Below are 15,407 nucleotides of genomic sequence, written 5' to 3'. Positions count from 1 at the left end.
TCTTAAAGTACTTGACAGGTTGGAGGCCCATGGGCTGAAACTTTCCATTGATAAGTGTCAATTCTGCCGAACATCAGCGAAGTACGTTGGTCATATTGTGTCCCAAGAAGGTGTGAGTACTGATCCGGATAAAGTAGAAGCACTCACTACCTGGCCGCGCCCCAGAAACTACAGAGAGCTTAAGACTTTCCTTGGATTTAGTGGCTACTATTGGAGGTTTGTGAAGAATTATGCCACCATTGTAAAGCCTCTGAATGATCTTACCAGGGGATACCCAGCCATCAAGAGGAAGGCTAAGACCAAGAATAAGGGGAGGCCCCCCCAACCTCCCGATCCAAGACAATATGGCCCCCTAGAGCCCTTTGGACCACGATGGGATGAGGGATGTGAAAGGGCTTTCCGAGAGATCATTAGCTGGCTAACTCATGCTCCAGTCTTAGTTTTTGCTGACCCAAACAAGCCATTCCTCCTACATACAGACGCCAGTTTGGATGGTTTGGGAGCAGTCTTGTACCAAGATGTGAACGGCAACCGTAAACCTGTGGCCTTTGCCAGCCAAGGGCTGTCTGATAGTGAAACTCGTTACTCCATCCACAAGTTGGAGTTCCTGGCCTTGAAGTGGGCCATCACTGAGAAATTTCGTGACTATTTGTACGGTGCTAAGTTTCAGGTATGGACAGACAACAACCCACTGACTTATGTACTGACAAGTGCTAAGCTGGATGCTACTGGACAACGATGGGTGGCCGCCCTGGCCAGCTATGAGTTCAGCATACAGTACCGATCAGGGAGAAACAATGTAGATACGGATGCGTTGTCTCGGCGTCCACAGCCAACAGAAATTGGTGAGATTCCTGTAGACGGAGTGAGAGCTATCTGCAATGGTAGTTATCAGAAGTCCAAGGCACGTGAGAGTCCTCATGGGTGTGTTGCAGAAACACTGGGCCTACCCCCTGAGAGTGTACCCTCTGTCTCCGTGAACTACATTATGTTGGACCAGTCCCCCTTGCCCAGGCTCAATGCTTCTGACTGGCAGAGAGTACAGCTGCAAGATGTCGACATCCGTAACACACTACTTGCAAAAAGAGAAGGGAAAAGCCCTAGTGCAGTTGCCACATCCACCCCTGAGGGTAAGCTACTGTTGCGGGAGTGGTGCAAATTGGAACTAATACAGGGGGTGCTGCACCGGATCACCGTAGATCCTTTGCAAAATCAACGAACGCAACTAGTGCTACCAAAAGAGTACAGAACCTTGGCCATGAGATTTTTGGGCATTTGGGAATGGAGAAAACCCTGGAACTTATCAGTAATAGGTTCTACTGGCCCCGAATGGCTGAAGATGTACGGAAAAAATGTGAGACCTGTGCCCGATGTGTTCATAGGAAAACTCTGCCTACCAGAGCTGCCTATCTGGAGAATATCACCACCAGCAGGCCTTTGGAGCTGGTGTGTATCGATTTCTTGTCTTTAGAAGTGGACAGGAAAAATATGGGGAACATTTTAGTAGTGACTGACCATTATACCCAATATGCACAGGCATATCCCACACATGACCAACAGGCCACTACTGTGGCACGAGTTTTGTGGAAAGATATTTTTCAGTGTATGGTCTCCCAACTCGGATACATTCTGACCAGGGGAGGGACTTTGAGAGTCACCTCTTGAAGGAGGTGCTACGATTGTCCGGCGTTAAGAAGTCCAGAATAACACCTTACCACCCCCAAGGTGACCCTCAGCCCAAGCGGTTCAATCGGACTCTACTAAATATGCTGGGGACTTTACGCCCAGACCAGAAAGCATCCTGGAGCCAGCACGTCGCATTTTTGGTGCACGCCTACAATGCTACAAGAAATGATGCTATAGGGGTCACCCCATTCTTCATGATGTTTGGACGAGAGCCGAAACTGCCTATAGACATATGCTTTGGAGTATCAGGAGATGGCGAGAGTTATGAGACACACTTGCAATATGTCTCCCGATTACGAGAAAAACTGCAGAATGACTATCGCTTGGCTATTGCAGCTGCCCGGAAAAATGCAGACCGTAATAAATATGCCAGTCTAGACGTAGCCATTCTGTATGCATCAAACTGATTGTTCCTTCCTAAGTGGAGCACTTTGCATTTGTCCTTATTAAATCTCAGCCTGTTTACCTCACATCATTTCTCTAGTTTGTTCAGATCATTTTGAATTGTGACCCTATCCTCCAAAGCACTTGCAACCCCTTCCAGCTTGGTATCATCTGCAAATGTAATAAGCATACTCTCTATGCCATCATCTAAATCATTGATGAAGATATTGAACAGAACTGGCCCCAAAACAGACCCTTGTGAAACCCCACTTGTTATGCCCTTCCAACATGATTGTGAACTATTAATAACTGTGTTTTACAAACACAGCACTCTGTTTGGCTATATCTACGCTACATCTACACCGGCATGATTTTCCGGAATTGTTTTCCGTTAAAAGCATTTGCGGAAAAGAGCGTCTAGATTGGCAGGACGCTTTTCCGCAAAAGCACTTTTTGCGGAAAAGCGTCCGTGGCCAATCTAGACGTGCTTTTCTGCAAAAAAGCCCCGATCGCCATTTTCGCGATCAGGGCTTTTTTGCAGAAAACAAATCTCTGCTGTCTACACTGGCCCTTTTGCGCAAAAGTTTTTTTGAAAAAGACTTTTGCCCGAACAGGAGCAGCATAGTATTTCCGCAAAAGCACTGACAATCTTACATGAGATCGTCAGTGCTTTTGCGGAAATTCAAGCGGCCAGTGTAGACAGCTGGCAAGTTTTTCCGCAAAAGCAGATGATTTTGCGGAAAAACTTGTCAGTCTAGACACAGCCCTACATTGCACATTCTTGTGCAAGAAGATATGCAAATGAGGCAAAGCGGTGAATATCGCCGCACCTCATTTGCATACCTAATGAGCCGCCATTTTGCGCAAGGGGCTTTTGCGCAAGAGCCGGTCTGCCTGAGGAATAACTCCTTTTTGTGCTACAGATCTTGCGCAAAAAGGCCTGTGTGGATGCTCTGGAGGGGTTTTTGTGCAAGAACTGGCCTCCTGGAAAAAACACAGGTGGCCTCTTGGACACTCCGTAGCAGGCAATCACAACTCTATAGTTCCAGTCTGCTGGCCCCTCTTAAAGCTGCAGGCACCCTGCACAGCCATTGTGGCAGGAAGCTTGCCCACAGCAGGTGCCTTTGCCACGCGGCTCTGTTTGGGCGACAATGGCAGAGCAGCAGGGTGCCCAAGAAACCCCTGGCCCTGCCAGGGAGTAGCCACAGAGCTCCCGGGGCAGCAAGCTCTGCACCCCAGCCTGGTCTAGCGCCAAAATAGTGACCCCCCCCCTCGAATTGTGGGGCAAGGAGGAGTCGCTCCAGGAACCCAGGGCCAAGAGGCACAATGTGGACATCTACTCCCGCATGGTCACGTCCCTGACGGAGTGAGGTCACCCTGCCCGAACCATGGAACAGGTCCGGGCAAAGGTGAAGGAGCTCCATCACAGATATGTAAGGGGAAATGGAGTGGAGGGCTCGCTCAGTGGCAGGACCCCACACCTGCCCCTACTTCAGGGAGCTGCACCACATCTTGGGGAGGGGGACCCTCTTCCCTCTCCATCGTGGTCGACTCTGGCCCGGAGCAGCCGGTAGTTCTGCAGCCGGACCCTGTCCCCAAGGAGGAGGAGATGGAGGGCCAGATCCAGCCCCCGATGGAGGAGGAGGAGGAGGACCAGGACAGCAGGACCGTCGCCCTGTCCTTGGAGCCAGTCCCTGCCAGCCTGGACATCTCCCAGGCCGCCTCGGAGGCCTGGGAGGGATCTTCAGGTATGTTGGCACACGCACACACACACACACACACACACAGGGTGGGGGAGGTGGCCGCACAGGGGGCGGGGGGCACAGTGTCGCATGGGCTGGTTGGCCAGCACATGCTGCTGCAGTCTGGGCACATGCAACAACATGCAGCAGGAGGATGCAGCACACGGCCACAGCAGCCAGCCCCTCAACATGCCCGGGAGCCTGCTGCCAGCCTCATGGGTGGCCACACGAGTCCTGCCCCCAGGGGGGAGAGGGCGCACCCAACTGCAAGCAGGCTAGATGCAAGGGTGCAGGCATGACCCCACACACACCCTGGAGTGCTGCACACAGCACATGGGCATGCCTGCATGTGCAAGGAATCAGCTGCTCACACACACAGCACAGCGAGCCGCAGCTGTGTGTTCAGACCGCAGGGAGGGGCAGGCTTCACATAGCTCAGGGGATCCCACTCTGGCCACACACTTCCCTTACCTGCCTGGCCATGGTGTGTGTGTGTGGGGCGGAAAGCGGGCAGCACAGTCCTCTGGCCACCTCAGGGTCCCTGTGACACAGGGCGTGCTGTGCAGGCCACACAAGGCCTTGCACCCGGGACATCCCCCTCCTGCAGGCTGCGGACTGGTGTGGTCTCCGCTCACACAGGAGGGCACAGCCACAGGGAATGTGTGTGCAGGGAGGACTGACTGCACCTCCCTCTTGTGTCTTCTCCACAGCTGGACAAGCCGGGACAGAGGGCCATGCCATGCCACCGCAGCCACCTGCCAGAGTCCGGGGGAGCCGCAGGTGAGCCAGGCATGCCAATGACCTCATGCAGCAACACATCGAGGTGATGTGCAACATCCACGCCACCCTGTCGCACAGGCTCAACGCCGACCTCGAGTGGCGCTGCTACACCATGTATGGCATCCTGTCCCGTGTGGGAGAAAAAAATCAAATAACTCTGAGGCTGTGTCTACACTGGCATCCCTTCCGGAAAAGGGATGCTAATGTAGCACTTTGGAATAGGCAACTCCGCGGGGGATTTAAATATCCCCCGCGGTATTTGCATTAACATGGCTGCCGCTTTTTTCCGGCTTGGAGATAAGCCGGAGAAAAGCGCCAGTCTAGACGTGATTCTCCGGAAAATAAAGCCTTTTCCGGAGGATCTCTTATTCCTACTTGAAAGTAGGAATAAGAGATCCTCCGGAAAAGGCTTTATTTTCCGGAGAATCACGTCTAGACTGGCGCTTTTCTCCGGTTTATCTCCAAGCCGGAAAAAAGCGGCAGCCATGTTAATGCAAATACCGCGGGGGATATTTAAATCCCCCTCGGAGTTGCCTATTCCAAAGTGCTACATTAGCATCCCTTTTCCGGAAGGGATGCCAGTGTAGACACAGCCCAATTGTGTCTAAGGGGGGACACTGGAGGAAATCAAAACTCTCTAAAAGAAAACTGCTGTAAGGGTTAAAAGTTTTCCAGACCTCTCTCCCTGTAACAGAGAGAATTCATCTTTACTCTAATCAAGACCCTTACAATGCCTATCTCAAGTTCATGGAGACTCCTAGTCTGTCACAAATTGTCATGTAAACTCTTATCTTTGTCAGTTTGCCTTGTAGACTCCTCACTCAGGTTCTCGTGCCTTTGTACTGTAAAACTTACTTCTAGCACTTCTGGTGTGAACAGAAACGTCTCAGAGTACTTCTGCTGAGACTTTGATATGTTAAAGAAAACAATCAACAACTAAACTGTCTGAACATACTGCGTAAAGAATCCCTGAAACTGTCTCTCAGGGCTGCTGCTGCTCTCACTCTGGTAGCTGTCAGCCTGCATGCATGCATAATAAAGTTTTCCTTCTAGATTTCTCTCCAGACCTCCAGCCTCGGACCCTTCTGGGGACTCTGTACCCCAGGGGAGCGAGATTTCCCCAACATCTGCATGGTGGAACAGCTGCCTGCTGCCGCAGCTCCTCCCTTCCACCCTCCTGCCCCCCTCCTATGCCCATTTCCCATCCGTCTGCCCACCCTTCCATGCCTCTCCTCCCTCCCTTCCCCATGGCCATGCCCCCTCCCTCAGTCATGCATATGGCCCCTCCTCCTGTCCCTGTGCTGATCCTGACCCTGCTCCAGCTGCCCCTCCTGCCCACCCCTTTCGTGTCGCCAGACATGCCCTACCCTCACAAGGTCTGTGCACCCGAGGTGGCTCTGCAAGCTGCCCCACCACCCCTCCCAGTTCAGACAGCCCCCCTCTCCCTGCCCACCTTCTTTTATGTTTAATAAAAAAAAGACTAGTTTTCTTGTAAAACCAAACAGGTGTGTTTATTGGGAGGTCAGGGTAGGGTCAAGGGGAGGGGGTGAGAGGGGGAAGGGAGAGAGAAGAAAGGGAGAAGTCCCTGTTAAGGAGGCCCTAGGGAGAGTTACTGTGGGTCCTGAGAGAACCTGTCCCTCAGGGCCTCCCGGATGTGCATCCCCAACTGATGGGCCTGGTGGGTTGTAGCTGTCCGGAGCTGCTCAAAGCCACGGCCCTCATGGGCGGCCTCTGCCACCCACCCCGGGAGGAAGGCCTCCCCCTTACACTCCACCAGGTTTTGGAGCACACAGCAGGCTGCCACCACCTTGGGGATATTCTGCTCCTCGATGTCCAGGAGGGTGAGGAGGCAATGGAAGCGTCCTTTCAGGCGCCTGAAGGCACACCCCACCTGCAGGCAGGCATTGAAAATGTCTTTGTTGCGATCCAGCTGGCCGGTGTAGGGGTGCATTAGCCAGGGCATAAGTGGGTATGCCTCATCCCCCACTATGCACACTGGCATAGTCTGATCACCCACGGGAAACTCTCAGCGGGGGGAAAAGGTGCCCGCCTCCAGTTGGGCACACAGGCTGGAGTTCTGAAATACTCCGGCATCATGAGCTCTTCCTGACCACCCCACGTAAATGTTTGTGAAGTGGCCCCAGTGGTCCACCGGGGCCTGCAGGACTACGGAGAAGTAGGCCTTGTGGTTCACGAACTGGGCTGCTCGATGTTCTGGGGCTCGGATGGGGCTGTGCATGCCGTCGATTGCTCCCATGCAGTTTGGGAACCCCAGGGCAGCAAAGCCACCCATGGTAGCGGCCAGGTTATGAATCCTGATGATTCTGCGCAGCAGCAGGGAGTTGATGGCCTGGATGACCTGCAGAAGGAGAGAAAGAAACACACAAAACAGAGAATGAGAGAGGGGTTGTGTGCTCCCAGTGGTATGAGCCCACCCCGCCCCCGGACCAGGCCTGTGTGAGGCCAAGAAGGCACAAGCCCCTGGGGCCAGGCCTTTCCCCCCCCCCACCCCCACTCCACCCCGTACAGTCCCCAGCCCCCCTGTCCTGAGGGTCCCCCTTATGCAACACCCTTCCCCCCCCCCCCCCCGTGCAGGGGCTGCAGCCCGTGCTCTCCTTACCTGCATCAGGATGGCTCCGATGGTGGACTTCCCCACCCCAAAGTGGTTAGCCACCGAGTGGTAGCTGTCTGGGGTAGCCAGCTTCCATAGCGCGATGGTGACCTGCTTCTGGGGTGGGATGGCGGGCCGCAGGTGGGTGTCGTGTCATTGGAGGGCAGGTGCGAGCCAGGCACAGAGCTCCAGGAAGGTGGCCTTGTGCATCCTGAAGTTCTAGACCCATTGCTGGTCGACCCACCTCTCCATGACCAGCCGGTCCCACCAGTCCGAGCTGGTCTCCAGCCTCTTCTCTGTATGGTGGCCTGGGGCAACCAGACTGGAGCACCCGCAGCCAGACAGAGGCTCATCAAAAGGATCTCGGGGTCCAGCTCCAGCTGGAAGAGGAATGCTGCTTGAAGCAGGTGCTGCAGGGAGTGTAGCATGGCCCTGGGGGTCCATTGCATGCCCAGGGGCAGCTCCGGCTCCATAGCAAACAGGGTAGAGGAGGAAAAAGCCGTGGTGTCCCCCAAAAAGCACAGGGCACATACAGCAGGCACTGCTGAAGCTTTGCTTTCCCAAAGAGAGGTCCGCAAGCAGCCAGCAGAAGCAGAGAAGCGGCTATCCGGGGGGGTCCCTGGAGGGCTCCGGCAACAGCACTCAAGAGCAACTGGTGACCTAAAGCCCAGCTAGGTCCGGTTCCGGGGGGCTTTTTATGTGAGAGAGCATCCAATAGTGTGGACACTCTCTTGCACAAAAGTGCATCGCTTTTGCAATGTGCTTTGAGATCTGGACGCACTTTTGCACAATAAGTTTTTGCGCAAGAACTCTCCCGCGAAAAGCTTCTTGCACAAAAACCGTGTAGTTTAGACAAAGCCTCAAAGTTTGGCTCCACCTATATGTGTGAGCAGGCTCTCTCTCATTTGAATCACGTCAAAGGTAATTTGCTCTCAAGACTGACAGAAGACAGCCTGAATGAGTGCATGAAGCTGAATTTGACCAATTATGATGTAAACTTCAAAGAAATGTGCAAAAAGATGCAGCAGCATTAGTCCCATTAAATAAAGTATGTGAGTACAATGTTTCATTTATGCTATTATTAATCATTATGTCCATTATCTATAATATTAAGTTGTATATTTTCAGTCATATAAATGGGCATTCTTATACGGCTCTTTGTTGACCACTTGTTCTGAATTTTGATGTAGTTTGGCTCTTTCGTTTGAAAAGGTTGCCAACCCCTGGTTTAAATCCTGGCGATCCAGGCATACTTATTGTCTATCCGATTTAAACTATGGCGGCAACGCAAAACTACAATTTTGTTTTTAAAGAAGAAGAACTTGGATAAAACAGTAACTTTGCAAGGGAAACACAAAGAACAAACTACTGTACTTATCCACAGGAATCTATCAACAGTAAGTGAACACTGGTTGGCCTTTAGTACGCTGGCACTAAACACTGGTTGGCATTTAGTGGCCTGTGATGGTGGTCAGACTAGACGATAGGGTGGTCCTTTTTGGTCTTAACTCTATGAATCCAAGTTCAAATCTCTGCCCCAAACTTCACATCTGCTGTTGCAAATGTTGGAAAGAGCTTGAAGGAAGGAGAACTACAAGTCTGTCTTCTTGTACTAGTACCTTCTACTTCTCTACTTGCACTGGAGTTCAAGCTTAGTCCACAAACTCAGCCTAATCCCTTTAGACAAAATTCATGGATGTATTTCTGTTAAAGTGTTCAGAGAACATTGTGTTGAGCTGCGTCATTTCTTATCATAGAATCATAGGACTGGAAGGGACCTCGATGGGTCATCTAGTCCAGTCCCCTGCATTCCATGTTAGACCTATCGACAGAACAGAAATTGCTAACTGAAAAGTAATTTTATGATTAATCCATAGTATACTGGGAGAGTAAGCCAAGAGCAAAATACATTTCACTACTGAACTAGCAAGACATGAACCCAGGTCCCCAGAAATAAAAGGTTAGGATAGCATGTTACATGTTGTATGCTCATGCTGGCCTTTTAAATTAGAATATCTATTCACTATTCCTGGTCTGACTTAAACACTGTTGACACATTTCAAGAGCAGAAATCATATTGAGAATTCTGACTTCAGACATCTCCCACCCTCACTTTCTCCCTCTGACATCCTCCCCCTTGCTGTGACTAATTCTATTTTTGACTAAGAAACACAGTGCATCTCTCCCCTGCATTAGGGTGTTGCTGGAAAGCCTTGTGAAAAATTCACCAATCTCACCCCTGATTTTAGAACATTAGAATGGCTATACCAGGTCAGACCAAAGGTCCATGTAGCCCAATATCCTGTCTTCCAACAGTGGCCAATGCCAGGTGCCCCCCCCCCCCCCCCCCGTGATGCAATGAACAGTACAGGTGGCCATCAAGGCTATATCTACACTGCAAGTTTTTGCGGCAGAAAATATGCTAATGAGGGACTCGTTAGCATGAGTTGCAATGTCATTAGCATATTTTCTGCAGATTCTTTTTGTGCAAGGGGTTTTTGCGCAAAAAGAATAGGCAGAAAATATGCTAATGACATTATGACTCATGCTAACGAGTCCCTCATTAGCATATTTTCTGCTGCAAAAATCTGCAATGTAGACAAAGCTCAAGTGATCCATTCCCTGTCACTCATTCCTAGCTTCTGGCAAACAGATGCTAGGGTCACCATTCTTGTCCATTCTGGCTAATAGCCATTGATGGACCTATCCTCTGTGAATTTATCTAGTTCCTTTTTTGAACCCTGTTAAAGTCTTGGCCTTCACCACATCCTCTAGTAGGGAGTTCCACAGGTTGACTGTGCATTGTGTGAAGAAATACTTCATTTTGTTTGTTTTAAAACCTGCTACTTATTAAATTTCATTTGGTGACCCCCTAGTTCTTGTGTTATGGGAACAAGTAAATAATTTTCCTTATTCACTTTCTCCACAGTCATGATTTTATAGACCTCTATCATATCCCCCCTTAGTCTCCTCTTTTCCAAGTTGAAAAGTCCTAGTCTTATTAATTGCTCCTCATATGCCAGCCATTCCATACTCCTAATCATTTTTGTTGCTCTTTTCTGAACTTTTTCCAATGATGAGATTTTTTTTTTAGATGAGGCAACCACATCTGCACACAGTATTCAACATGCAGGTTACCATATATTTATAAAGAGGCAATAAGATATTTTCTGTGTTATTATGTATCCCTTTCTTAATGATTCCCAACAGTCTGTTTGCTTTTTTGACTGCTGCTGCACATGGAGTGAATGTTTTCAGAGAACTATCCACAATGACTCCAAGATCTCTCTTGAGTGGCAACAGCTAATTTAGATCCCATCATTTTGTACGTACAGTTGGGATTATATTTTTCCAATATGCATTACTTCACATTTATCAACACTGAATTTCATCTGCCATTTTGTTGCCAAGTCACCCAGTTTTGTAAAATCCTTTTGAAGCTCTTCACAGTCTGCTGAGGACTTACCTTGAGCAATTTTGTATCATCTGCAAATTTTGCCACCTCACTGATTTCCCCCTTTCTCCAGATCATTTATTAATATGCTGAATAGGATTGACCCCAGTACCTCTGGGAGACACCACTAGTTACACCTCTCTCCATTCTGAAAACTGACTATTTATTGCTACCCTTTGTTTCCTGTCTTTTAACCAGTTATCAGTCCACGAGAGGACCTTCCCTCTTATCCCATGACAACTTACTTTCCTTAAGAGCCTTTGGTGAGGGACCTTGTTAAAGGCTTTCTGAAAATCTATGTACGCTATATCCACTGGATCCCCCTTGTCCATGTGCTTTACCTTTGCCAGTTTCTCCTGCAGCTCCTGGATTTTGGTATGCTGCTCTACATTGATCTACAGTTAAATACAAGGGAGAATAAAAAATGAATGTCTGCCATACTCATGATTTATTTATTTTAGTCTCACTCTAAAGTAAAAAATATGTATTTACTTTAGTCTTTAGATTTAGTCCCAAAATCTTTGTTTCTCCCTGTAATTTCAAGTCGCCAAATGATCCAATATATTCCCGTTCCTGATTTTCTCTGTACCATTTGCCATATTTCTACCACTAAATAAATCACTTTGGCAAAGCATGCAGAATTAAATCCATTTATTTTTCATTCTTTATCCATGATGACACACAAGATTGTTTTCTTTTAACCCACCTCCAGCACAGATTGGACATAATAGCTTGTCTTGACATAGCTACTGTATAAATTCAGTTGAAAACAGACAAACCAAACCCAGCTTTAAATCAACTCTCACAAAACAGTCCCACAAAGAAAAAGGGTGAACGTCTGTTCATGCCACTGACTATCCATGGATGTACCATGTTTCTCGCAGCAATAATATACTTGGAAAGAATCAGGCAGCCAACTCTACTGACACTAAGGAAACATACCTTCTCCAGTTTGGAATACAGCTCTCCTACTTCAGTTTGCCCATGGTCTTTAGCCTGTATTTTAAAAATATAAAATATATAACTGAAGAAAAGGTTTAAGATCTTTGACTTCACCCAGAATCATAACATCAGGCAGTTTAAATGTAAACTGCTTTACAGGAAATAAACTATACTCCTTGTAGCCTATAGAGTTAAGTTGCTTGCCTATCGTGCTAATAATATGATTGTATTGATTCAGATTAATTCATGAATATCTTAAAGGGTAGATTTAGTATAGTATAGATATAGTATAGAGCAGGGGTGGGCAATAATTTTTGGCAGGGGGCCACTTCAAGATTTTGGAAAGTGGTCAAGGGCTGCACTTTTCTCTGCAGGATGTGCAGGGTCTACGATGGAGGTTGGGTGCAGAAGGGCGCACAGGGTAAGGGACTGGGGTGCAGGAGACGGTCTGAGAGGAAGCTTGGGTGAAGGGGGGGTTGTGACCTGGGTCAGGGGATTGGGGTGTAGCGTCAGGGAGGGAGTATGGGTGCAGGAGAGGATTCTGGCCTGGGAGAGGGGCTCTAGGAAGAGGTGCGAAGTCTGGGAGGGAATTGTGGCCTGGGAGAAGGGGACAAGGGGGTGCAGACTGCAGAGGGTGTGGGTGGAAAGTCTGGGAGGGTGTTTGGGTGCAAAAGAGGATTCTGGTCTTGGGGAGGTGTGTAGGAGGGAGTGCAGGGTCTGGGAAGGAGTTGTGACCCAGGGCAAGGAGGTGCAGAGGGTTTGGATGGTGATCTGGGGAGGGAGTTGGGGTGTAGGAGGGGTTGGGATGCCAGAGGCAGGCTCTGGCTGGGAGACGCTTACCTAAGCCAGCAGCCCTGCAGCACCCCAAGGCAGGCTAGGCTCCCTGCCTGCTGCAGCCCCAAATCACTTAACACTGCAAGCTGCAAACCCCACGTGACTCTCATCTCCAGGATGGGGAAGAGACTGCTCCCATCCTCTAGGCCAATTTCTCAGATCTTATTGTCTGGTTGTTTCCAGCCAATAGGAACTGAGAGATTGGCTGGGGTCAGTTCATATTGGCCGGTTGTTTCTGGCCACTAGGAGCTGAGGATTGGGCTGGGGGCGGGGAGATCGCACAAAGCTTCCCCCTCCCTGCAGAGAAGAGTGACGCATGGACTGAGCTTTAAACCCACACCAGCTGTGTGCCTGAGGGTCCCAGCAGGGTGGTCTGTGGTATGGATCCAGTGGCTTGGCAGGCTGGATCTGGTCCCCAGGCCGTATTTTGCCCAGCCCTGATATAGTCCTTGGAAGGCACCAGACTGATGGCCCCTGGTGACGATGGGGAAGGTGAAGGTAATGAGAAAGATGATGGGCTAACACCTAAGATTGTTCTAGAAGGAATGATGTAAGTATATGGTAAGGAAATATGGATGAACATTCCCTGTCTTATGAAATTGGGGTGTTTGTGACTGTGCTAACCATATTGATAAACTATATTTGTAAATATACAAGAGTTTCTATAGGGTGAGTGTTACAGCTGTGCACATTAGGGTTCCCAAGCATAGAATAATTGAATACTGGGCCTGATTCTGGGACAAAGCACCTGTCAACCCTAAAAGTGGTAATTAGAAATTGATACATAATCTTAGATGAGGCAACACTCTTAGTACAAAAGAGTTTCCAATTGTATAACCTGTACCAAGCTTCCAAGGACTTGAATGCAACTCATTTATAAATCCTGGGCAACACACACGAGAAACTAGGAGCGTAACATCTTTCCCAAGGAGCCTTCACTACCTTCTGTAGTTTGTTGTGACATTCAGTAGCTTTACGTTTGAATTCTTCAGCTGCCAATCGGGACTCTCTCAACTCTGATTCATAGAGGTCACTACGTCTACGTGATGAAATAAGATCCTCTTCTAACTGATTCATCATCAACCTCATCTCTTCCAACTGAGCTTGATACTCCTGTGGGAGGAAAAGGGATGTTACATTTTGGAAACCACAGAGGAAAGACAGACTGGCAAACAGTAGAATAGTACCTCTGTGGAATAGGAAAAAGCACATCAAGCATGTAAAGAGAGAGGACAAAACCAAAGCAAGAGGGTGAGAGCCAGGCAAAATACCATTCCTTTATAACTTATTGGCTATTTGTCATGAAAGACAATTCCAAGCCATTACCTCAGAGAAGATATGAAATGTAACCCCAAAAAATCTATTTTAAGGGGGTTCCACTGCAGAAACACATTCATGTTTTTAAAAACAAAATGGTAAAATACTTGCATGTTATTTCTATCCCTGAAGATCAGTGGTCTATATATAGACATGCTTCTAAGTTTTGTGCCTCTGTCCAACATTCATATATATTTTCCCAAAGTTATTCAGACTCATCCCTTGGGAATTACTACAAACCTGAGTGGCTGAGGTGGGTGAAGGAGAAAAAATCACAGAATACTAGAACTGGAAGGGACCTTGAGAGGTCAAGTCCACTCCCCTGCCCTCATGGTAGGACCAAGCACCATCTATATAATTCCTGACAGGTGTCTGTCTAACCTGCTCTTAAATATCTCCAGTGATGGAGATTCCACAACCTCCCTAGGCAATTTATTCCAGTGTTTAACCACCCTGACAGTTAGGAAGTTTTTCCTAATGTCCAACCTAAACCTCCCCTGCTGCAATTAAAGACCATTGCTTCTTGTCCTATCATCAGAGGTCAAGGAGAATAATTTTTCTCCCTCCTCCTTATAACACCTTTTCAGGTATTTGAAAGCTGTTATGTCCCCTCTCAGTCTTCTCTGTTCCAAACTAAACAAGCCCAATTCTTTCAGTCTTCCCTCATAGCTCACATTCTCTAGACCTTTAATATTTTTTGTTGCTCTTCTCTGGACCTTCTCCAATTTCTCCACATCTTTCCTGAAATGTGGTGACCAGAAATGGACACAATACTCCAGCTGAGGCCTAATCAGTGCATAATAGAGGGGAATGATTACTTTTCATGTCTTGCTTACAACGCTCCTGTTAGTGCATCCCAGAATGATGATTGCTTTTCTTTTTGCAACAGCGTCACACTGTTGACTCATATTTAGCTTGTAATCTGCTAGGACCTCTAAATCCCTTTCTGCAGTACTACTTCCTAGACAGTCGCTTCCCATTCTGTATGTGTGAAATTGATTGTTCCTTCCTAAGTGGAATACTTGGCATTTGTCCTTATTGAACGTCATCATGTTTACTTCAGATCATTTCTCCAGTTTGTCCAGATCATTTTGAATGAAAGCACTTGCAACCCCTCCCAGCTTGGTGTCATCTGCAAACTTAATAAGCGTACTCTCTATGCCAATATCTAAATCATTGATGAAAATATTGAACAGAACCAATCCCAAAACTGATCCCTGTGGAACTCCTCAATATGCCCTTCCAGCATGACTATGAACCATTGATAACTACTCTCTGAGGGCACATCTACACTACACAGAAAATCAACTTGGTCGATCTTCCAAGTTTTGATTTTGCAGGTGTAGTATAGACCCACTAGATTGAACTTAAAGGGCACCCCCATCTGTGCTGGTACTCCTGCTCCTCACAACGAGTAAGAGAAGCTGAAGGGAGCATTTGCTCCCATTGGCCTCCCACTGTGTGTATGGTGCAGAAACGCGATGTAAGATACGTCGGCTCCAGCTACATGATTTACATAGCTGGAGTTGTGTATCTTACTTCAACCTTCCCATGTAGTGTAGACCAGGCCTGGGAATGATTATCCAACCAATTATGCACCCACCTTATAGTGTTGTATTTCCCTAGTTTATTGATAAGAAGGTCATGCAGGACTATA

At 48.2% G+C, this 15,407-nt stretch overlaps 1 protein-coding gene across 1 annotated transcript in view; it reads right to left on the bottom strand.

Moving 5' to 3' along the window:
* LOC102451575 (citron rho-interacting kinase-like) overlaps window positions 1–15,407 on the bottom strand; it is a 353,172-nt gene that overhangs the window by 301,777 nt on the left and 35,988 nt on the right. The window contains 3 exon segments of the mRNA XM_075897800.2: window positions 10,999–11,052; window positions 11,600–11,653; window positions 13,376–13,546. Of these exon segments, the coding sequence (XP_075753915.2) occupies window positions 10,999–11,052; window positions 11,600–11,653; window positions 13,376–13,546 (279 nt within the window).

Source organism: Pelodiscus sinensis, chromosome W (genome assembly GCF_052426305.1).
Source record: "Pelodiscus sinensis isolate ZL-2025 chromosome W, ASM5242630v1, whole genome shotgun sequence".
Lineage (NCBI taxonomy): Eukaryota > Metazoa > Chordata > Testudines > Trionychidae > Pelodiscus > Pelodiscus sinensis.
Note: the sequence above shows the minus strand (reverse complement) of the source record. Positions and strands in the feature narration are given on the sequence as shown.